The sequence below is a fragment of the Mustela lutreola genome, chromosome 11 (assembly GCF_030435805.1).
Source record: "Mustela lutreola isolate mMusLut2 chromosome 11, mMusLut2.pri, whole genome shotgun sequence".
Taxonomy (NCBI): domain Eukaryota; kingdom Metazoa; phylum Chordata; class Mammalia; order Carnivora; family Mustelidae; genus Mustela; species Mustela lutreola.
In genome coordinates, this window is record NC_081300.1 from 38,722,246 (window position 1) to 38,748,183 (window position 25,938).

General features: G+C 34.4%; 1 protein-coding gene and 1 pseudogene across 2 annotated transcripts in view; both read left to right on the plus strand.

Moving 5' to 3' along the window:
• Positions 1-25,938, plus strand: part of CCDC178 (coiled-coil domain containing 178) — a 442,908-nt gene that overhangs the window by 43,646 nt on the left and 373,324 nt on the right. For both annotated transcript variants that reach the window (XM_059140259.1, XM_059140258.1), the window contains 3 exons: positions 4,814-4,953; positions 14,943-14,965; positions 25,696-25,778. In XM_059140259.1, coding sequence (XP_058996242.1) covers positions 4,814-4,953; positions 14,943-14,965; positions 25,696-25,778 — 246 coding nt within the window. The remainder of the gene's footprint in view (positions 1-4,813; positions 4,954-14,942; positions 14,966-25,695; positions 25,779-25,938) is intronic.
• LOC131811976 (U6 spliceosomal RNA) lies at positions 23,337-23,452 on the plus strand (annotated as a pseudogene).

The window sequence follows — 25,938 nt, forward strand, 5'->3', positions numbered from 1 at the left end:
TCTCCACATCCTCTCCAACACATGTTGTTTCCTGTCTTGCTAATTTTGGCCATTCTAACTGGTGTAAGGTGGTATCTCAATGTGGTTTTTATTTGAATCTTCCTGATGGCTAATGATGATGAACACTTTTCATGTGTCTGTTAGCCATTTGTATGTCTTCCTTGGAGAAGTGTCTGTTCATGTCTTCTGCCTATTTTTTGACGTGATTATCTGTTTTTTGTGTGTTGAGTTTGAGGAGTTCTTTATAGATCTTAGATATGAGCCCTTTGTCTGTAGTGTCATTTGCAAATATCTTCTCCCATTCCTTGGGTTGCCTCTTTGTTCTGTTGAATGTTTCCTTTGCTATGCAGAAGTTTTTGATCTTGAAGTCCTCAAAGTTCATTTTTGCTATTGTTTCCTTTGCCTTTGGAGACATGTCTTGAAAGAACTTGCTGTGGCCAATGTTGAAGAAGTTACTGCCTATGTTCTCCTCTAGGATTTTGATAGGTTCCTGACTCACATTGAGGTCTTTTATCAATTTCGAGTTTATCATTGTGTATGGTGTAAGAAAATGGTCAAGTTTCATTCTTATATACATAGCTTATATACATATCCAATTTTCCCAGCACCATTTGTTGAAGAGACTGTCTTTTTAACAATGGATGTTTTTTCCTGCTTTGTTGAAGACTATTTGACCATAGAGTTGCGGGTCCATATCTGGGCTCTCTACTCTGTTCCACTGGTTTATCTGTCTGTTATTCTTTTACTAACACCATTCAAACTCTAGTGTTTTTGTTCCTTTCTCAATCCCATGGCACATGTTCTCTGTTAACCTTCAGGTAATTTTTCTCTGGATGCAAAAACAGTCTAGCCCTTATCTACAGATGCAGAGAGCACTCATACGGACTTCTGCGAGCTCTTCTCTGCACGGCTGTGTCCTTTTCAGCTTCCTGCCCTGAAGATTCTGTTTCCATTGCCCATGGTACTAGTCTTTGCCCCTTATCTCAGCAGGATTTCCATGCTCTTTTCTTTCCCCAAATCTCTATATTTTTGTTGAAAAATTGCCCCTTGGCAGAGAGCATGGTGACTATGGGGCTCAGCCTTAAGAATTTTACTTTCTCAGGAATCAAAAGCTGGCTTTCCTGTTTTCTAGTGTCTGAAAACAGTTGTCTCGCTTATTTTTTCTAGACTTGGAAGACTCAATCTTAGTTACTTTTTAACCAGTGGTAGTGGAAATATTGATTTAATGGGGGGGTTTGTGAATGAAAATTTCATGAAGTTGAGAAAACAGAAGCCAGGTTTCAGCATGGTAAAATTAAAAAAGGAGGTGTTCATTCATTCATTCATTCATTCAACAGTTTTTGAAGGTACTAAACATAGTTTCTCTCCATAAAGAATGCAGAACTTCATGAGGAAGATGGATGGGGAAATAAATAAGTGTGACACAGCCTAATGCTAATAAAGGGATAGAAAATGCTATAACTAGGTTTAGGCAAATGTCTGAAGGATTCAAGAATTCCTCATTAGGAAAGAGCCATGTAAGTTGCATAGCAATTTCAGTTTGAAGAAGAGATCAGGATGCGAGAATATTGTGCCTGCTGGAATAGATTGCTCATTTGAAAAGAATTGTTAGTCAAAGCAAAATTTACTCTAAGATAGTAGTTGTAGGAAGTGGTCAGACACAGTAATAGGAAGACTTGTGATTACTTAAGGGAAGCAAAACTAAATACACTGAAATTGCAGATTTTGAAAAGACAGAAGGGAATGGAGATAGGTAAACACTGAACAGAGCCATTTATATAGTGGTTAGAGTAGATGCAGTCTTTAGCCATCTCTTGACTCTAGTCTATGCATAATATTTTATGTATTTAGTGATAAGTGTCTTCAATGTTGTAAGGTTCAATGAAAACAAAGTAACTCTAATATCATGGAAAGGTACCCCCCCGGACCCCTGATCCCCCAAGTGTGTAACAAAAACTAAGGGAAGCTTTGTTTCTGTAAAAGCAAACAAACAAGCAAACAAAAAACAACGTATTTTTTGTTAATCAGACAGAGGCTTTGCAAGGAATAGAAATTATTTCTAAGCTTGAGAGCACTGACTTTTTTTACATTTGGAAAGAAAGTCAGGATGTTAAAAGGGATAACAGAATTTGAAAAACAAATCTGTGTCAAGAGAAGTCTTCTCCTGAGTGCTGAGTTGAAATAAAGGGATGATACAATAATTAGGATGATAGACATAAAGGAACCACATATTAAAAGCAGGAGAGAAGAAAGGAAAGGCTGGGTGAATAAATTACATAAAGATGATCTTCACTGAGCAAGGAGAATTGGCAGTTTATAAACATAGTATTTTTATTTATTTGCCCACATAATCAGCTGGTCCATAGTTGCAGAGCCTCAACAAACCTCAAACGTAGCCTAGATCCAGGAAGATCTTACTTACTTCTTAGGCATTGATTATGAGCAAAAAAGTTAAAGTGGGGCACATGTTTAGAGAGGAAGGAAGTCTTGCCTGAGCTCCAGTCTTTAAAGACTCACCCTATGGGACATCTCGGTGGCTGTCAGTTAAGTGTCTGACTCTTGATTTCAGCTCAGGTCCTAATCTCAGTGTCCAGGGGTCAGAGCCCTGTGTCTGTCTCTGCACTTACTGGGATGTCTGCTTGAGAATTCTCTCTCTCCCTTCCCCGACTCTTCCCTCCCCGCAAAATAGATAAATCTTAGAAAAAATAGATTCACCCTGACCATTTGTGCACAGGCTTTTCACCAAGAGGAGTTCTGTCAATATGTTTGACTAAAATCAAAAGTTTTTAACTTATACTACATCTGTAATTAGAATAAAAAACAGTGATAGTAACTCCTGAATTCTGTTTTGCATTGGCTACTTATGATGTCATGTCTTTTATAGACTTTTAGTGCAAATTTTAACTTCATAGTATCTTTATTTTTTCCACTTTACCATATGTAAAATGTTAATCCTAAACCGTAGGGTGCTATGGAAATTAATTAGTATTCACATAATAGGTTTAGGGTAGCACATGCAGAAAAATGTTAAATGAGTCATTACTATCCTTGTTTTCTCCACATTTAATGAAGCAAGACAAATGTTTTGAGTATAAGGACAACTGCCTGGTTGTTAAATATGTATTAAAACTTTCTTATTACTAGAGGGAAGGGCAACATGCCCTTATCAAGATATTTGGATAGGAGATCAATATGTAATTTTCACCAGCTTGTTCTTAAGTCCTATGATTATTATGGAGATGAAAATATATATCCATGTGTGAACTAAAGAGAAAAGATAGAATATAACACACAAAATGTTCATAGCAAATATATTTGTTGAGTAGAGTCAAAGCAAACTAAGATACATTAGAATATCAAGACTGATGTCCTGAAGAAAAACCAAAATTCAAAAACAAATGAAAATGTTGAACATTTGAACTGCCCTGAAATATAGTTTTAGGATTGCTTCTCTTTATTTTGCTATCTTTTTTAAAAATATAAAAACACCTTCAAGGTATAGCTTTTACTCCAAAGCCAAGGAGATACAGTTCAAGTTTCAGTTCTCTCACCTACCAGCTCTGTAGATATAGGCATATTATATAACTTAACTTCTCTTAAGCCTTTGGTCCTTATCTATGAAATCAAGGTAATAATCCCACTTCATAAGATTGTTGTGAGGAATAAATAAAATGTAGAATCAAAAGTACTTAACATAGTTCCAGGATTGGCACATATTCTTAGTTCGTAAAAAAAATGTTAAAATAAATATGTATATGTTTATAAAAAATAAAAAATTATATAAAAAAATAAATATGTATATGTAATAGATAGGATGAGGTAAACACTTTTGTTCATAAGTGAAGCTATTTTTACAGAGATATTGTTTTTGGAGGAGGGGTATTATAAGACTTTATTTAAAAGATATTTAAAAGATTGCTGTTTAATTGAAGATAATTTGCTGTCTCTGGGTTGACATTGAAACAGAAAAGCACAGTCTGGGGCAACAGCATAAGTTCTGTGTTCTTCAAGGTCATCTGAAATGAGGACATCACACTGTTCTCACTGAGGCACCAAGCCTATTTTGTGTCTTGCATTTAAGATCAGTGATTGCAGCTATAATCCAGCCCAATAGAGTCCTTAGAGGCAAAAGGATTGCAAGTAAGCACTTTGGTGGAGTTTCATGGACAACTTTGCTGTGCTTCTGCAACCTTCAGTTGATTCGGGACATGCCAGGATTAGAATCACTGAGGCACATCGGACTGAGTGGATTTTATGATGAGTACAACTTGAATGCTGTAGTGGGAACATCAATCACTCTTTGCATGAGACTCCAATTTTCAGAAATGGAAGGTAGAAAATGAGGTTATTATAAGGATGAAGGGGACTTGCTTTTATTTTATTTTTTTTTTCCAGCAAGAGAAACTCATGCTGGTTTTAAAGAAGAACTTCTTCAATGCATGAATGGTTGGATATTATTTACACTGGAAGATGTGGACTCTCTTTGAAGGGAGAATTTAAAATATATTTCAAAGTCATTTTTTAAGTGATTCAGGAACTATTTAGAAACAGTTGGATTAACTTGTTTTCTGCCTTTATTCATTAGTTGCTTTCAGTGTTTAGTTGATGATGTTATGGATCACATTATGTAATTATATAAGTTTAATATCATCATCATTCTATTGTTTTCTGAAATATTTATTGATTTGTTTATTAAAGAAAGTTAAAAGGCATTAATATTAATAAAGCAGAATATTTTTTACATATTCTGAACATCACAGTTTACTATTTTGCATGTAACTCTTAACTAATTCCTGTCTGCTTTGTTTTTAAGGGGTGAATAAAGGCATTTACTTTAGCTACCCATGTCGACGTCAAAGCTGTGCTTCAGTAAACATCCCAGCACCATGTGTCAACAAAATGATTTCACACATTGAAGATTTGGAATCTAAAATACAAGAACATTTGAAACGGGTAAGATTTAAAATGCTAACATTTTTGTAAGCTCTATAAGTCCTGTAAGGGCTGTTATTTAAAGAACCCAGGGAGTTATTTTTTTAATGATATTTGAAATATTTTATAGAATCTTGGCTCAGTTGTGTAATTTACTAATCTAGACATGTTTTTGATAGTCTCACTTCATAAAGGTGAAACAACCTTACTAAATAGATCATTTTCCCTACCTGTTTATTCCTTATCCGGAGGCAATAATGCTAAGTAGTAATTTCCATAAGCCAACTTGACTAGTAAATTAAATAGTATTTACATCGTTTTTAGGGACACTAAACTGATTAGATGATTAGCTGAGGAAATTGGAATGTAAAAGGACAGCGTGCCCTTTTTAATGACTTATTTTGTTCTGAAGAAATACTTAATAGGTCTTGTTGAGGGAGAATGTAATGATTCTTCCTGTCCTTTTAACCTATTTACCTTTATTATTCTCAAAGGACTTTAATCTTGAGATCACTGTAACTTTCAGTTATCTTCAGATGATTTAGGAATGATAAATACCTTCTTAGACCTTTTATTAAGCTTATTCTGAACAATTAGTGCAAAACCAGATTGCCCGAGCAGGAGGATAAGTTTGAGCTCCTTCTCTTTCCTCACCACAATTATTGGATCTGGCTCTGAGAAAGTTTTGATGGAATTGTCGTGATGCTTGTGGTAGGGTGATGTCTCCTTCAAGAGGCATTAAAGTACAATCCTTAAAATTTCAGACTTCAGAGCCATGTATTCTAGGACTTCAGATAAAAATGGAGATAACGACATTGTGTTGGACATAATGCCAGCATATGATATGCACTCAATATATATTAGCTATTGTTGTTTCTATGATATTTATATCATTTTATATTAGTATTACATTTATTTATATTTATTATATTTATCTTTGTTTCTTTTTTGTTTCTCCAAATCAGCATACCTTTTCAGAAAATGCTTTGTGGGTCATAGGTCTGATGGTGTCCTGGGCCTTGAGAAATATTGTTCAGTAGGTAGAAGAGAATTAATCTTTATTGATATGATATTCTATATGTCTCACACATTTTTAACTTAATGATTAGGCATGTTTTTTAAATAATGAAAATAGATTTATAGGTTTTTAATAATTCTAATAGCTATGATTATCACAGCTATATTAATAATTATAATTGCTCAAAACTATTTTTAAATGCTTTTTCTTTTTCTTTTCTTTCTTTCTTTTTTTTTTTTTTTAAGATTTTACTTATTTATTTGATAGAGAAAGAGAGCACAAGCAGGGGGAGTGGGGGAGGGAGAAGCAGGCTGCCCACTGAGCAGGGAGCCTGACGTGGGACTCAGTCCCAGGATGCTAGGATTATGACCTGATCTGAAGGCAGATGTTTAACCAACTGAACCACCCACATGCCCCTTAAATGGTTATTCTTTTATCTAACTGTTAGATGGGGAAATAACAACTTAAATAGTTGGGAAACTTGTTCAAGAGCACAAGATAGAATTGGGATTTGAACCCACTGTCTTTTATCAAAACCTGTGTTTTTTACCCAGTCCCAATTGGGATTCTGAGGAGTTGATAAACTGTTAAATACTATGGGTAATAGGTCAACTAAAAGATTGCCTTAGATAAAATAATTCACAAAATAAACTATTTTATAGCTTCAGGATAACTGAAAAAAAAAAAAGGAGCCTTTCTGATGTAATTGTGTTATGAAAATGAGCTGGCTGAATAAACAAGAAGAGCCTTATAAAGACCAGCATCAGAGTGACTTTCTGTCTTCTGGTGCTTGGCTTAGAGCCTGATAGATAGTAGGCGCTCAATAAATGGAAAAACAAATGAGGACCTGAAGCAGAACCTTTCTTTTCTACATATATCTGAGACACCTATCCACCCAATACAGTAATAGCTCCATTTATTAAACATCTGCTGTTTTCTAGGGGCATCTGGGTGGTGCAGTTGGTTAAGCATTTGACTTGGTTTCAGCTCAGGTCCTGATCTCAGGGTCCTGAGATTCAGCCCCATGTTGGGCTATGCTGTGCTGTGCTCAGCACAGTGTGTGCTTAAGATTCTCTCTCTCCCTCCGCCTCTACCCCCGTGTGTGCAGTCTCTATCCCTCCCTCTCAAATAAAAAATCTTAAAAAAAAAAAGAAAGAAAGAAAGAAAGAAAAAAACAAAAAAATCTGTTGTTTTCTAGTCACTTACCAAATGTATATTTCTATATTTGTACTTCACAGGAATCCTACTTTATTGGTGAAAATTCTAATACTTAGGAAAGTCAAGTAATTTATATGCCATCATACAGGTGTAAGCATTAGAGTTGGAATTCAAATCGAGTTCCTTCTGACTCCAAAGCCCCTTTCAGTTACTGTTTTATAAGCCTTATGGACTAAAGAAGGCCTTATTTCTCACATTGACATGGAATATTTGTTGGTAGTTTGACAACATGAAATACACAAGTATCAATCTCAGATAAATACACTTCTAGACAAAAACTAATAAATATAATAATGTGTTAACAAGTAAATATACACATAAACTTTATTTGAAAGATTAATTGTGAAATTAATGCTTATAACCTTTTTTAAAAAAATTCAGTACTTAATTTAGGCTTTTTATATTTTCTAAATTTTAAAAAAATGTTATTTTGACTATGTATTTTGTCATTAAATTTGCTAGTGTTGAACTGATGATAGAATATATTGAACTGTTCAATATACTTATTGAACAGTTCAACTAGTGTTGAACTGATAATAGAATATATTTAAATATATGTTATTTTAAAAGACAGATTTCTCTTTTCTGACTAACTCACCAAAATGAAAGAACTTTCCAGTATTACTTGGAAAAATGAACTTTTAATAGTGCTGATTAGACAACTTTACATTCATAGTCTTTATTGAAAAACTTAAAGAAAATTAAGAAATAGGACTTGAAGGAAATTTTAAAAATAAAGTTTGTGATTTTTTTTGATAAACAAAAACTACAAGGATATGGTACTTCCAAAAAGTAAACACATCTGGGTTTTTGAGAAAAGATTATGTATTATATTTTCCTGTAGATCATAATTCAGATAGTTCAATATAAGCATAAAATCTAGTTTCAAATAGAGTAGGTTCCTTGTGTCAGAAATATTTAGAGTATACAATTATTCCTGAGAAAATGCCAAATTTTTATAAATGTGTGTCTGGGTGCATTTTGATAATTCCGGAGTGCCTGGACAAAGTGCAGAAAAAGGACATTTCTTCTCAACATTTACCACTTAAAAGCATTTTATCTAATAAAATTTACCAGCTGATTGTACTTTTGGGAGGAGTTTAACATTTTCCAATTTTATGAATTTATTGTCTATAGTCCCAGTCATTGCCTTTACCTATTGGGTTTTTCTTGGGGACTGCAAGGAGTACATTTAGGTTGGGATTGGGGGGGAGTCAAAGACAAAGAAAAAGAAAGTCATGCCTTTTCTAGGTGGGCAGTTTTTCTTCTTTTAATTGAAGCTTTTCAATTTTGTCTAAATTGTCAATTGTGTTTTTCTATAAACTGCTTGATTTTTAAAACAGCTTTATTGAGATAAGTTATATACCATAAAGTTTGTCATTTAAAGTGTAAAAATCAGTTGTTTTTAGCGTATTTACAGAGTTGTGTGATCATTACTATAATCACAAAAGAACACACGTTGTATGTTCCCATTAATGTGCAATGTCCTACGTAAGTCAGTCTGTAGAGACAGCAGATTAGTTTCCTGGGGTTGGGGGCTACTATGAATGGTTGTGAGGTTTCTTTTGGGGAGAATGCTTATTTGTTTTAATTGGGATCACTTAAATCTTTTATTAGATAAAGCTCTATAACTAATTGTAAGGCTATCATCTACTTTGAGTATGGACTACATTAAATGAGTGAAAGATTAGTCTTTTTTGGATCAACTATTATGGGTTTGTTTGCCCATTAAATCACAGTGGTTTCCATTATAGTCATGATGAATACTGTCAAGCCCGTGATTAACAGAGATGAATCTGCCATAAGCTTGTCAATGCATTCATAGCAGTTTAATTGCAGTTTTGAATTTTGAAAAGAAATGTCTTTAAAGTATGAACATGTTCTGTATAATTTTGCAAGGAATGAGAAAACATGGCAATATGATGGAAATAATTACCTGGATATCTTCCCATATGAGTAAAAGGTTTTGTTTTATTTTTCTTCCACCTGTTTTTCTAGACTGCCTAGAGATAGCTTTATTTAATTTGGAGTTTTTCTACTGAATTGAAATTTTCTTCACTTATTCAATACATATCTTTAAAATGTTACCATGATTTGAAAGGATGACATAGAAAGTATTTAGAAATCATTCTTTAAAATATAAAGAATGTATTATACAAAAATAATATTATTATCAATAACAGTGATACAGCTAATACTGATTGGGTGCCTACTATATTATCATAGGCTATATTAAATAGTTAATATGTGTGATTTCATTGAAACCTTCCAGAAACCTTGTGAGTTAGAGACTGCCATTACCCCAGCTACAGATGAGGATTGAGTACCTCAACAACAGAGGTTAATTTTCCCCAAGATCGCATAGTCAATGGCAGAGCTAGCATCCAGTGTGTCTGATATCTCAGAACATCCTGTTCTCCACCACTCTGGGTCATGTATTCCAGAGAGTATTTCACCTCTGAGGACCACACAAATATGACTGTTAAAATGCTTAAAATTCCAATTATAAAATTTTGCTGAGCTTATACCACTTCTTAATATTTTCAATTCTGAAAAGTAATATTTAATCATCTGACCCTACTGACCAAATCTCTGATACTTTGAGTTCTCTGATTCTGTTAATTGTTATATTTCATTTGAAATTTAAGAACACTTCAAATCCTGAAATATCCATTATTTCCTATCATCCCCATTTTCCTTTACTTCCTTGACTAATTAATTCATCTGTTAAAACACTCATTAATTCGTGTATCTGGTTGTTCACTTTTTTATACTTCTAGTCTGACAAAATGCAAGTCCTAATGAGATCTCTCTAATGGTGGGTCATCTCTGCTCCTACACCCCAGGCTGCTGAATAGTGCCAGAGAACATTACACAACAATCCCAATTTGAAACATTATGGATACATTGTTTCTAACCTCAATGGGACCTTTAATAGTGCTCTGAAATTATTGCCTGTCAACCAGAACTTTGTCTAGTATTCTCTGGTAGCTACTCCAGTCCTCTCTTTTGTTCAAGTCTCCAAATCCTCTACTTTACTACTCATTCACCTCTCGCTTCCCAAAGGAAATAGGAGGTATGATATGAGAAATGCTTCAAACTCCTCTTATCCCACTTAGGTACATCCTTGAATTCCACAAATATTATTCCTTTTGTCCTTCCATGGAAAATTTCCTTCCCCCATCAGTGGCTACTCCCCTTACCTGTATTCCATCTTCAGTTTTGGTAAAGATCTTGTTCCATCAGGTGTTCATATCTATTGTCCAAATTTCCTTCTTTTTTCTTAACTCACTTCTATCCACATTTAAAATATTAAATTTTTTTTTTCCCCTGGTGATGAGTGATGTTGAACATCTTTTCATTTCTGTTAGCCATCTGGATATATTCTTTGGAAAAATTTCTATCTATGTCTTCTGTCCATTTTCTTAACTGTATTATTTTTTGGTGGGAGGGTTAGGTTGAGTTTAGTAAGTTCTTTACAGATTTTGGATACTAACCCTTTATCAGATATGTTATTTGTAAATATACCACTTTTTGAGGTTTAATATAGTACTTATAAAGTGTTTATAAGTATCTAGAACTTGTCTAGACCACTAAAGAGCACTTGATACATGTTAGAATTATTATTATTATCATACCTTGTATAGTCTATATCAATGTTCTCCATTAATAAATAAGGATTTTTTTCATTGTTATAGTGCAGGAAAATTGTTAAAAATCAACAGAAATTTCTCTTGGATTTCTTAACAAAGATATCCAAGAAAAAAAAAAAGAAAAGAAAAGAGTCTATAATATTTTAAACTAAGATATTAAGAACTTATCAATAATCTTATTTCTTACTGATTTTTAAATCTTTTTTTTTTAATATAATTTTTTATTTTTTATAAACATATATTTTTATCCCCAGGGGTACAGGTCTGTGAATCACCAGGTTTACACACTTCACAGCACTCACCAAAACACATACCCTCCCCAATGTCCATAATACCACCCCTTTCTCCCAAACCCCCTCCCCCCAGCAACCCTCAGTTTGTTTTGTGAGATTAAGAGTCACTTATGGTTTGTCTCCCTCCCAATCCCATCTTCTTTCATTTATTCTTCTCGTACCCACTTAAGCCCCCATGTTGCATCACCACTTCCTCATATCAGGGAGATCATATGATAGTTGTCTTTCTCCGCTTGACTTATTTCGCTAAGCATGATACGCTCTAGTTCCATCCATGTTGTCGCAAATGGCAAGATTTCATTTTTTTCGATGGCTGCATAGTATTCCATTGTGTATATATACCACATCTTCTTGATCCATTCATCTGTTGATGGACATCTAGGTTCTTTCCATAGTTTGGCTATTGTGGACATTGCTGCTATAAACATTCGAGTACACGTGCCCCATTGGATCACTACGTTTGTATCTTTAGGGTAAATACCCAATAGTGCAATTGCTGGGTCATAGGGCAGTTCTATTTTCAACATTTTGAGGAATCTCCATGCTGTTTTCCAGAGAGGTTGCACCAGCTTGCATTCCCACCAGCATCTGTCATTTCCTGACTTGTTGATTTTAGCCATTCTGACTGGTGTGAGGTGATATCGCATTGTGGTTTTGATTTGTATTTCCCTGATGCCGAGTGATATGGAGCACTTTTTCATGTGTCTGTTGGCCATCTGGATGTCTTCTTTGCAGAAATGTCTGTTCATGTCCTCTGCCCATTTCTTGATTGGATTATTTGTTCTTTGGGTGTTGAGTGGTCTAGTGTCCAGAATCTATAAAATATTAAATTTTGAATGATTCTCTTGTTTTCAAGAATTTTTTTAATCCCACACATACCTTTAAATATATCCCTTTTCCTCTTTCTTCCTGTTTTACTTAACATCTGAAAAGTGTTACCTAAAATTAGTGTTTGTTTACTCACTTCCAATTGCTCATATATTCATTACAATCTGGATTTGTTCCCTATTACTTTAATGGAAATCTCTTCGGAACAATAAAGCACTGTTTTTTTCTTTAGCTATTGATATAGGCATACATACACCTATTCTTTCTCTCTGTCTCTCTGGCTCTCTCTTTCTAAAACTTCGTGACTAGAACAAGCATTTATTGGAATATTATTAAGCAATTTGTTCTGAGCTCAGATGGGCAATTTTGTTAGTTCTTGCCTGGGGCCAATCATACAGATGTACACATATATTAACAACTTGAAATGGTGATTAAGATGACCTCACACCCATGTCTGGGATGGTGTTCTAGGAGGACAAATCTCAATGGGCAAGAGCTTAAAATATTTGCTTGTTTTATGTTTGCTCATATCCTACTGGCCAAAGCAAAGCACATAATCAAACCCTCTTTTAATATAGTAGAATATTAGACAAGATGGGGAAGCCAGGAGATGTGATTCTTTGGGAACAATTTGTGTAGCAATCAATCTATCAATTAGTCCATCGGCAACATGATTAACAGCTCATCTAATTGCAGACTCTAATCACCAACTCCCCAGAAGTTTTATTCTGTTATGGTCTCATGCAGAGGTCTATGATTATATGTTCTACAGCAGATCTGATGCAGATGAAGTTCTCTGGTTTCAGCTTCTTTTGACCCGATGGTCTGTGAATTAAAATGATGTTAAATACTGCTCCTGTATACTTAGCAGCAATGGTGGGGCAGGAACAAAATTATCACAATATATACTGTTATTCAAAAAGGGGAGAAATGAAAGATACATCTTTCACTAATGCCTGAAATTCTGAAATTAATCAGGGTACATGGTGTTAGGTCTACCATATGTGACTCTAAAAAGTTTCTTGCTTAGGACTCAATTTTGCTTCCTGGGGATAGTTTCCTAACTTATGGTTTTTCTCATTTCTGCTTTACTCTTTGAGTTCTTGGTTCTGAGAGGTACTTAGATTTCCATAAGAAATAGACCTGAGTATTTATCCTAAAATTTTTCCTGTAATACTTTGTTCAAACTGCCATAAAAAAAAAAAAAAAAAAAAAAAAAAAAAAAAAAGGTTATTTTCTAACAGTTCTGGAGGCTAGAGTCCAAAATCAGGGTGTTGTCACAGTTGGTTTCTACTGAGGATTCTCTTCCTGGCTTGAAAACGGCCTCCTCACTGTGTCCTAACATGGCCTTTCTTCTATGCCCACATGGTGAGAGAGTGAGCTCTGGTGTCTTTTCATCTTCTAATAAGAACACCAGTTTTATTGGATTAGGATCCCATTCTATGACATCATTTAACTTTAAGTTTCTCCTTAAAGATCCTATCTTCAAATACAGTCACATGAGATTAGGGCTTCAATATACAAATTTTAGAGGAACACAGTTTAGTCCATAACACTCTTATAAATTGGAATTGTCTTTGCATCTTGAATCTTTTTATTTTTTTATTTTTTTAAATTTTTTATAAACATATATTTTTATCCCCAGGGGTACAGGTCTGTGAATCACAGGGTTTACACACTTCACAGCACTCACCAAAGCACATACCCTCCCCAATATCCATAATCCCACCCCTTCTCCCAAACCCCCTCCCCCCAGCAACCCTCAGTTTGTTTTGTGAGATTAAGAGTCACTTATGGTTTGTCTCCCTCCCAATTCCTTCTTGTTTCATTGATTCTTCTTCTACCCACTTAAGCCCCCATGTTGCATCACCACTTCCTCATATCAGGGAGATCATATGATAGTTGTCTTTCTCTGCTTGGCCAGAAAGAGCTGGCATGATATTTTCAGAGAACTAAACGAGAAAAACATGCAGCCAAGAATACTATATCCAGCTAGGCTATCATTGAAAATAGCATCTTGAATCTTTTGTTTTTTAGTCCAAAATGTTATAATCTGCATAAGAACTTTGGAGTTTCATATTAATCTGATTGAATTTAATCTAATAACTCAAAGCCATGGCCATACTATTTTTTTAATTTACTTTTTTCATAATTTACTTTCCTTTAATTTTTATGTTCTCCTAAATAGTATTGTTTCATTAAAATAGACTTTATTTTATAACAGTTTAAGACTTACAAAAGAGTTGAGAAGATAATAGAGAGATTTCATATATACTCTGTGCCATATTTTCCCTATTTTCATATCTTACATTAGGATAGTACATTTTTACAATTAATGAATCAATAGTGATACATTATTACTAAGTCCATACTTTGTTCCAATTTTCTTCATTTTTTTATGTGAGATAAAATTCATGTCTAGAACACAAGGCCTATTTGAAGATATTGTAGAATTACAATAACCATGTATGCCCAGCTAACACCTGTAGAGATTATCTATGAAACCTAAAAAATTATGACTATGTATCCCTTGTGGTTTTGGTAATTTGTGACTGTGATAGCCCAGGATACTCTTAGAATATTCTGTAAGACAAGGCTTCTACCATTAAGTTTATAGTCTAAAAGAGGGACACTATGGAAAACTAAATATTTGTGAACATACCAGAATGTTTTCCCCCTTTTGGTTATATATTAAAAATTAATGAATATAATGCACTTCTGATTATTTAGGATGTCTTTTGGGAGTAAGTGGCATTGAATAAGCCCTTGATGAAGGAGTAAGATTTAGAAACACAAGTGAAAGGTAAGAACAATACAGTGGGAGTAATGAAAGGACTAGGTAGTAGAGGTATGTATCCGTTTTAGAAATTACAAAGTATAGTTTGAAAAAAGTATAATGGGGTCTGTGAAGTGGAGTACTTATGGTTTTATCAGTGAGTTTAATTGTAAGCGAAGTCTATTATTTTTTGAGATATTTATTGATATATTTTATTTTTACAGTTTGAAACATCTCTTGAGGAATGGTAAGGACCTTTCATTCCTTTTAAATTGTTTTTATGTTCAAATTTTAATGATTAAGGTGCTGTAGATGAGTTTTATTTAAAAAGAAATAAGTTAAAAGAAGAATTTTTCATATTTGTTATTAAAATGCATTTTTAAATATAAGAATTAGGATATCATTGAAAATGGCAGAATAGAAATCTCTCGGGCTCTGTTTCACCTCAAAAAATTTTTGGCAAAAATTTGTCAGAATCAACTTTTGTAGAAATCTGAATTTAGTAAAAAAACAACAACTAGGGGAAAAGTTAATGAAGAGTCTTGTTGTATTGTATTAAGAGAGCGCTATGGCACTATGAATTGCCTGCTTGCCATCCTCTAGCCCCCAAATCAGTGGTGGCCATGAAGAGAGCAGCCTGTACTTGTGGCACAGAAAACAATATGGACCTTATTCTCAAAGAATGGTGTTTCAGTGTTTTGACCTGTCTAATGACTTCTTGAAGAACCAGCACAAAGCCTTGCCTTTGTTTTGCCTGACTTAGAGCAATCACTCAGCTGGAACCACTTACAGGCAATGTTTACTGAACGCATTTAAAGGCATATACTTGCCACCACTGTCTGAAGCTGTGAATAACAGTTGGGACAAATGTTAGACAGACTAAAATGCTTGGGAAAGAAGGCATACATGGGGGAAATAGGGCTTTTCAAAGCTGTTATGTATACTGCAGAATCAAAAAGTGCACACATATGACCAGAGCTAGGCACATGCTCAGAGAAAACCCAAGACCCTGATCTTTTATCTTTGGCTGACCTTTAGGATCTGTGCAGGCAACAATTAAAAGTAGAAGCAGAGTTTTAAAACAGCCTGGATAAGCAATGAAGGAATACTTTAACAGAGAGCCAATCTACTAAGACTAGAAGGGTATTTTTTTCCTTTTCCATTTTTCCTTTCCTTTTCCTATTCTCCCCATAGATAGCTATGGGGAGAAAGCCCTGTCCTTTTTCTTTTCCCTTGTCTTTCCTTTCCTTCTTTTCCTTTCTCTTCTTCCCCCCACCCTTTTTTTTTCTTTTGACTCTAGGTATTTAAGATAACTTGGAGAGAACATAAATTTACCAGTAAGCTAATGAAACACTTAGTTCAGTGGCCATACATGACAAAGAATACAGATATTGCCAAATGTGTTTAGAAGAACTACTAAACAGAACAACCCACAACAAGCAGCAACGACAAACCCAACAGAGGGAAGGTAATCTTATTTCTATTTAACGTTAAACTATTTAAAATGTCTAGTTTTCTACAAAAATTATGAAGCAGGTAAAGAAAAAAAAAGAAAGTTTTTCTCACTAACAAGGGGAAAAAAGGAAACAACCTTTTAAAACGACCCTGAGAAAGCTTAAATGTTGGACTTATTCGACAATAACTAAATCAGCTGTCTTAAGTATTCTCTGAGAGTTAATGGAAACTCCATGGGCAGTTAAAACCAGGAGACTAATGTCTCAACAAATTAAGATTATCAATAAGGAAATAGGAATTATAAAAATGAACCAAGCGGATATTCTGGAGATGATAAGTATAGTAACTAGAGGAAAAGTTAATTAGAGATGTTCACCAATAGATTTGAGCTGGCAGAGGAAAGAATCCGTAAACTTGAAAATAGGCCAATTGAGATTATTCAGGCTGAGGAGCAGAAAGAAAAAAGAATGAAGTAAAATGAACAGACCCTAATAGATCTGAGGTACATAATCACAAATACAAATGTACGCATAATGCGAGTCCAGGAGTAACAGGGAAGAGTAGAAGGGAAAGAAGGAATATTTGAAGAAACATTAGCTAAAAATCCCCAAATTTGATGAAAGACGTGAATTTATAATTTACTAAAACTCAATGAAGTCTAAGCAGGATAAACTCAGAAGTCCGCATGTTATAGTCAAATTACTGAAACCCTGGGACAAAGAGTATCTTGAAAGCAGTAAGAAAGAAGCGACTCATCATGAGTAAGGGATCCTCAATAAAAATGACAGTTTCTCATCAGAAATTTTGGAGGTCAGAGGAACCTGAATGGCTCAGTTGGTTAAGCATTTGCCTCCAGCTCAGGTCATGATCTCAGGGTCCTGGGGTGGAGCTCTATGTTGGGCTCCCTGCTCAGTGGGGAGCCTGCTTCTCCCTCTCCCTCTGTGCTCGCTCTTTCAAGTAAATAAATAAAACCTTTTTAAAAAATGGAATTATGGAGGCCAGAGGCCAGTGGAATGACACATTTCAAATGCTAGAAGAAAACAAAACAAAGCATTTCAAACAAGAATTCTAATTCTTGACGAAGTGTCTTTCAAAAATAAAGGAGAAATTTAGATTTTCCAGATAAACAAAAATTGAGGGGCTCCATCTCTAGCAGACTCTACTATCAGAAACCCTAAAGGTAGTCTTTTAAATAGAAAGGAAAGGATGTTAGTAACCTGAAGCCATATGAATAAATAAAAAACAATAAGGTAGCTACAAAAATAAATACAAAAGTTGGTGTGATTGCATTTTTATTTTGCAATTCTTATTTCCTATATAATTTTTTTAAAGATTTTATTTATTTGTCAGAGAAAGAGAGAGAGAGCAAGCACTGGCAGACAGAGGCAGAGGGAGAAGCAGGCTCCCTGCCGAGCAAGGAGCCCGATGTGGGACTCGATCCCAGGACGCTGGGATCATGACCTGAGCCGAAGGCAGCTGCTTAACCAACTGAGCCACCCAGGCGTCCCTCCTATATAATTTTTAAATGGATAAAATTATGAATTTATGTTAATGAGCACACAATGTATAAATGTATAACTTATAAAAATGACAACATTTTTACAGAAGGGAGTAAAGGCACAGAGATTTTTTTTTCAATATTACTGAAACTACATTTATTTTAATTCAAACTCAATTTTTATGAAGGTGTTAATTGTAATCTCCAGTGAACCACTAGGAAAATTCTATAAAATAAAAATACCAATATAAATCCAATAAGGAAACTAAATACATTTGGGGAAAAAAATCAGCTAATCACAAAAGAAGGCAATTATGGTGAAATTAAGGAATCAAAAATATTTAAGTATTATAGAAAACAAATAGCAAAATGGCAGAAATAAGTCTTTTCTTAATAGTAATTGCATTCATGAAAATGGATTAAATAGATTAAACTTTACTATTAAAAGACAGAGAGTGTTAAAATGGATAAAATTACATGATTCAATTATATGCTGTCTATAAGAGACTCATTTAAGATCCACAGTATGTTGAAAACAAAAGGATGAAAAATAATAATCCATGAAAATAGTATCCAAAAGAGAGCTGGCGTAGCTAAACCAATATAACACAAAATAGACTTTTGGTCGATACATATTATAAGAAATAATACTTAATATCTTCATAAAAGGGCCATTCCATCAAGAAGATATCAAAATCATATACATACCCAAAACACAACCTCAAAAATACATGAAGGATAAACTGACAAGAGTTAAAGTAAGAAATACACAGTTTTTCATGAGAGTTTGAGAATTCACTCTATCCTCACTTTCAAGCATGGTAAAAAGAACTTAAAAAAAAATCAGTAATGAAAAAGATTTGAACAGCACTAGAACAATCTAGGCCTAACAGATTTATATAGTACACACCACCCAATAACAGGAGAAAGTACATTCGTTTCTTGTTGACATTGAACATTATTCATGATAGATCATATGTCAAGCTATATAAAAAATCTCAGTAGAATAAAAAGACTGAAATCATACCAAGTATCCTATCTGACCTAATGGAGTGAAACTGGAAACGAATAACAGAAAAACCTAGGAAGTCCATGTAAATGTAGATTTTAAACAACATGCTCAAAAGCCTCAGTCAATCAAGGCTGTAATTATAGAAGAAATTAGAAAATACTTTGAAATTAATTAAAATAAAAACACAATATACCAGAATTTATGAGATACAGCAAAAGTAATGCTCACAGGACAATTTATAGCCATAAATGCTAACATCAAAAAATAAAAGATCCCAAATCCAGTAACTGAATTCTATACCTCACAGAACTAAAAAGGAATGAATGTGCTAAAGCTAGGAAAAGAAAGGAAATAATAAAGATTAGTGCAGAGATGAATGAAGTCAAGAATTAAAAAAAACAATAAATAGTATCAATGAAAACAAAAGTTGTTTCTTTGAAAAGATCAACCGAGGGTGCCTGGGTAGCTCAGTGGGTTAAAGGCTCTGCCTTCGGCTCAGGTCATGATCCCAGGGTTCTGGGATTGAGCCCCGCATCAGGCTCTCTGCTTGGCAGGGAGCCTGCTTCCCTTCCTCTCTCTCTGCCTGCTTCTCTACCTACTTGTGATCTCTGTCTGTCAAATAAATAAATAAAATATTTAAAAAAAATAAAAAGAAAAGATCAACTGAATTCACAAACCTTTTGCTAGACTAGCAAAGAAAAAAGATTTGCATTATGAAAATCATCAGAAAATTAGGGATATTACTTTACAACTCTCAGAAATAAAAAGATTATAATATTATAATACTATGGACAAGATAATAATATGAACAAATTTAGATAACCAAGGTGAAATTTCTAGGAAAACATAAGCTATCAAAACTGACTGAGGAAGAATTAGGAAATCTCAACAGATTTGTAACAAGTAAAGAGATTAAATCAGTAATCAAATATCTCCCAACAAAGAAAAACCCAGGACCAAATGGTTTGATTGGTGAAGTCTACTGAACATTGAAAGAAGAATTAATATCAGTGTTTCTCTAACACTTTCAAAAAATAGTAGAGAAAGGAGCACTTTTCAACCATTGTATGAAGCCAGCATTATCCTGATACTAAAGCCAGATAAAAACATCTTAAGTAAAAGAAATGTATATCAATGGCTTTATGACTATAGATGCAGAAATCTTCAATGAAATACTAGCAACCTGAACCTAGCAACATATTAATGCAATTACATGTCATGACGAACTGACATTTCTCCCAGGTACGTAAGGGTAGTTCAAAATAGAGAAAAAAAAAATCAATGTGTAATATATCCACAGTAATAAAATGAAGGGGGGAACCCATCTCAATGTGGAAACATATGGCAAAATCCAACACCTTTTCATGATGAAAACACTCAAAAAAGAGGTTAGAACAGACCAGAAAGCAAGGTGAAGGGAATTTATGAAAAATTTTCAACTGATATTATACTTAATGGTGACATCCAAACTTTTTCAACCTAAGATCAGGAACAATACAAGATGCTAGCTCTTCTCACTTTTATTCAACATTAGAAATCTCATATATTGCTGGTGGGAATGTAAAATGGTTAGTCACTTTGAAAAGCAGTTTGATGCTTTTTAACTCAAAAAGTTAATCCTGGATTACCAAATGATATAGCAGTTCCACTCTGAGGTATGTACAGAAAAGATTTCAGAACAGGTGTTCAAATAAATCTTATATACAAATGTTCATATCATCAGTATTCACCATAGCCAAAACGAATAGACAACCTCAAATTTTTCAGCAGAAATCTTTGAAAATAGTTCTGTAAGAGGCCAGCATTACCTTGATCCCAAAACCAGACAGACCTCACCAAAAAGAAGCATTACAGACCAATATCCATGATGAACATGGATGCCAAAATTCTCAGCCAGTAGGATCCAACAGTGCATTAAAAGGATTATTCACCAGCATCAAGTGGGGTTTTTTCCTGGGCTGCAAGGATAGTTCAACATTTGCAAATCAATCAACATGATACATCACATTAATAAAAGAAAGTACAAGAACCGTATCCTCTCAATTGATGCAGAAAAGGCATTTGACAAAATACAGCATCCTTCTTTGATTAAAATTCTCCACCGTGTAGGGACAGAGGGAACATACTTCAATATTATAAAAGCCATCTATGAAAAGCCCACAGCGAATATCATTCTCAATGGAGAAAAACAGAGCTTTTCCCCTAAGGTTGGGAACACGACAGGGTTGCCCACCCTCCCCAGTATTGTTCAACATAGTACTGGAAGTCCTAGCCTCAGCAACCAGACAACAAAAAGAAGTAGAAGGCATTCAGATTGGCAGAGAAGCAGTCAAACTTTGACTTCTTGGAGATGACAAAACTTTATGTGGAAAATCCAAGACTCCACACCCAAGTTGCTAGAACTCATATAAGAATTAAGCAACATGGCAGGATATAAAATCAATCTGCAGAAATCAATTGCATATATCCACACTAACAATGAGCTGAAAGAAAGAGAAATTAAGGAATTGATCCCATTTATAATTGCACTGAAAAATCATAAAATACATAGGAATAAACCTAATTAAAGAGATAAAGGATCTGCATTTTAAAAGCTACAGAACACATATGAAAGAAATTGAGGAAGACACAAAGAAATGGAAACACATTCCATGCTCATGGATTGGAAGAAAAAATATTGTTATTAAAATGTCTATGCTACCCAGAGCAATCTACATATTCTGTGCAATCCCTATCAAAATAAGACAACATTTTTCACAGAGCTGGAACAAATAATACTAAAATTTGTATGGAACCAGAAAAGACCCTGAATAGCTAGAGGAATGTTGAAAAAGAAAACCAAAGCTGGGGTTTTCACACTGCCTGACTTCAAGCTCTATTACAAAGCTGTGATTATCAAGACAGTATGGTGCTGGCACAAAAACAAATATGCAGATCAGTGGAACAGGATAGAGATCCCAGAAATGGGCCCTCAACTTAATGGTCAACTAATCTTTGACAAAGCAGTAAAGAATATCCAATGCAAAAATGATAATCTATCTCTTCAATAAATGGTGCTGGGAAAGTTCGACAGCCACATGTAGAAGAATGAAACTGGACCATTACCTTACACCATACACAGATAAACTCAAAATGGATGAAAGACCTCAATGTGTGACAAGAATCCATCAAAATCCTAGAGGAGAACAAAGGCAGCTACTTCTTTGACATCAGCCACAGCAACTTCTTGGTGGACATGTCTCTAAAGGCAAGGGAAACAAAAGTGAAAACGAACTTTGGTACTTTATTAAGATCAAAAGCTTCTGCACAGCAAAGGAAACAGTCAACAAAACTAAAAGGCAATCTACAGAATGGGAGAAGATAATTGCAAATAACATATCAGAAGATAATTGCTAAAATCCAAAATCTATAAAAAACTTATCCAACTCAACACCCAAAAACCAAAGAATCCAGTGAAGAAATGGGCAGAAGACATGAACAGACATTTCCACAAAGAAGACATCCAAATGGCCAAGAGACATATGAGAAAGTGCTCAACATCACTCAACCATCAGGGAAATACAAGTAAAAAACACAATGAGATATTACTTCATACCAGTCAGAATGGCTAAAATTAACAAGACAGGAAATAACAAATGTTGGCAAGGATGTGGAGAAAGGGGAACCTTCTTACACTTTTGGTGGGAATGCAAACTGGTACAGCTACTCTGGAAAACAGTATGAGGTTCTTGAAAAAGTTAAAAGTAGAGTTGCCCTGTGGTGGAGCAATTACACTACTAGGTATTTACCCCAAAGATACAAATGTATTGATCTAAAGAGACATGTCCACCCCAATGTTCATAACAACAATGTCTGCAATAGCCAAACTGTGGAAAGAGCTGAGACGTCCATTGACAGATGAATGGATACACACACACGTGTGCGCACGTGCGCATGCGTACACACACACACACACACAGGAATATTACTCAGCAATCAGAAGAAATGATTACTTACCATTTACATGAACATGGATGGAACTGGAAGGTATTATGCTGAGTGAAATAAGTCAGAGAAAGACAATTATCCTGCGGTTTCACTCATATGTGGAATATAAGAAACTATAAGAAACGTGCAGAGGACCATAAGAGAAGGGAGGGAAAACTTATTGGGAAGTCTCTGAGAGGGAGAAAAACAATGAGAAACTCTTTAACTATAGGAAAAACATGGTTGCTGGAGGGGTGGTTGATGGGGGATAGGGTAATTGGGTGATGGGCATTAAGAAGGGTATGTGATGTGATGAGCACTGGGTGTTATAAGCAACTGATGCACTATTGAACACTACGTGTGAAACTAGTGATGTACTATATGCTGGCTAATTGAATTTAAGTAAACTTTTTTTTAGTAGACTAATGTATAAATAAAGGGTGGCATAGCTATTCAATGGAATGTTATTCAGCCATAAAAAGTAATAAAATTTTGATAGATGCTGTAATGTGGATAAACTTCTAAACCACCATGCTAAGTTAAAGAAAACAAATACAACATGTTACCTGTTGCATGATTCCATTTATATGAAACATCTATAACAGGTAAATCATAGAGATGGGAAGCACATTGATTCTTGCCAGAGGCTGGTAGAAAGGAGAGGGGAGAGGTTGTTCAATAAATATGAGGCTTACTTAGCAGCACATACACTAAAATTGGAATGATACAAAAATTAGCATGGCCCCTCTGCATGGCCCCTCTGCAAGGATGACACACAAACTCATGAAGCGTTCCATATATTAAAAAAAAAAAAATGAGGGGCAATTCTTCTGAGGTAATAAACATGTTTTGGCACTAGCTGGTGATGATAGTCACAACATTGAGTATAGTAAATGCCATTGAAGTTTACACTTTCAAATGGTTAATTTTGTGTTATGGGACTTTTGCCTCAATTAAAAAAAAAAATAAGAATTGGGCACTTGGGTGGCTCAGTCAATTAAGCATCTGCCTTCAGTTCAGGTCATGATCCCAGGGTCCTGGGATCAAGTCCCATGTCGGGCTCCCTGCTCATCAGGGAGTCCTTTTTCCTCTCCCTGTGCCCCTCCTCCTGTTGCTGTTCCTTCTCTCTCTCAAATTTAAAAAAAAAAAAAAAGAATCAAAACGATTTTGCTGGTCCAAAAATTACTAAATTTTAGAAAAAAAATACACAAAATGGATTCAATTATGTGCAACAATTTTTATTATTTTCTTTATTAGTTTCAGAAGTAGAATTTAGTGATTCATCAATTGCATATACACCCACTGTACCTTATATAAAGTGCTCTCGCCTCTTCCAGCAACCTTCATGTTTTTCTTTCTTTCTTTCTTTAGTTTTTATGGTGTGAATGTTTCTTTTATTTTTAGTTTTTGAGTATAGTTGACACAATATTAATTAGTTTCAAGTGTGCAACATACTGATTCAACCTTTTTTAGTGTTCAAACAAGCAAGAAAAAATATTAGATTATTTAACAAAAATATTTAAAAATAAAGTTGAAACTAATGGAGAAAAGATGATGAATAATTCCCTGACCTCATAATAAACAAGCTTTTCTAAATGAATTGTGGAACAACAATGAGATAAATAGTATGCAGCCATCAGAAATATTAAACTATAGTCAAATATATAGGAAACAATGTCATATAGCTAAAGCAGCATACAATATTTTATGACTAATTTTATAAAAATTGAAATATCATTAGAGTGTTCTGTTATAGCTAAGAAGAGTAAATTAATATGGATTATTTTATAATATGATTTTTGGTATGTATAAACTTTGTTTAATTTATAATGCTTCTTTAATAAGAAAAAATAATAACAATAAAAATATCACTACCTGCTTTGTTGTTGATATTGTTTTTCTGATAACATTTATCAGAGGAAAAATGTTTCTTTTTAAATATGATGAAAACTTAACAACAATTTTTTAAAACATTTTTTAAAATATTTATTTATTTATTTATTTGAGAGAGAGAGAACATGCACAAATACATGAAGAATGGACTGGGGGAGGAGGAGCAGATGGAGAGGGAGAAACAGACTCTCTGCTAAGTGAGCCTGACATAGCGCTGGACACCAGGACCCTGAGATCAAGACCTGGGCCCAAGGTGGATGCTTAACACAGATGCCCCTAGAAAAATTCTTTAGAAAAAAAATAACATTTTAATTTGGATATTTTGCTAAAATGTTATTAATTTCATATCTGGGTGTATCTGGGTGGCTCAGTGGGTTGAGCCTCTGCCTTCAGCTCAGGTCATGGTCCCAGGGTCCTGGGGCCGAGCCCTGTATAGGGCTCTCTGCTCAGCAGGGGACCTGCTTCCCCGCCCCCCTCTGCCTGCCTCTCTGCCTACTTGTGATCTCTCTCTCTGTCAAATAAATAAATAAAATCTTTTTAAAAAAATTTCAAATCTGAAAAAGCGTTTTTGGTCCTTGGATTTTATATGATACCCCAAACTTCTAAACTGAAGTTAGAGAAATAGCTCTCAAATTATTCTCAATTAAACCCCCTTTTTCTGATAGCAACACTATCTAGGGAAGACCAATTCATTTTCTTAAAAAACAAAAACAGGGACTCCCTGGGTGGCTCAGTTGGTTAAGCCACTGCCTTCGGCTAAGGTTATGATCCCAGCATCTTGGGATCAAGTCCTACATGGTCTCCTTGCTCAGCAGGAAGCCTGCTTCTCCCTCTGCCTCTGCCTACCACTCTGTCTGCCTATGCTCACGCTCTCTCTCTCTCTCTCTGTAGCAAATAAATAAACAATATCTTAAAAACAAAACAAAAACAAAAACAAACTTCTTTAATATCCTCTCAAATATTTTTAGGTCATTTGTAACAAATTTTGAGTTTCTGTTAATTTACCATAAAATGTAAAGCCTATTACGTATTAGAATTTTGCTATATTATTTTCTTGTATAATAGCATTAGCATGTATAGTAAGTTCTACCATAAACATTTAAAATTTAATGTGAGAGGATCACCTAAAATTTGTTTTAATAACTTTATATAGGAGCAGAACTTCTTCCACACAAGACCAGAAGGAAGACTGGAGTATTGCTACACCAGTGAAAGAGGTTAAACCAGAAGAGAGAGGTAAAGTTGTACCTCATACTTAAATAAATGAAGTTATATTTAAAAGCTCATTGACTTTTCATTTAACTTATTTTTAATGTTTACAATAATCATTTTTAAGAGTTTTATAATTCTTGTGAATATCTAATAGAGGAAAGAGCCTTCTATATCATTTAATTAA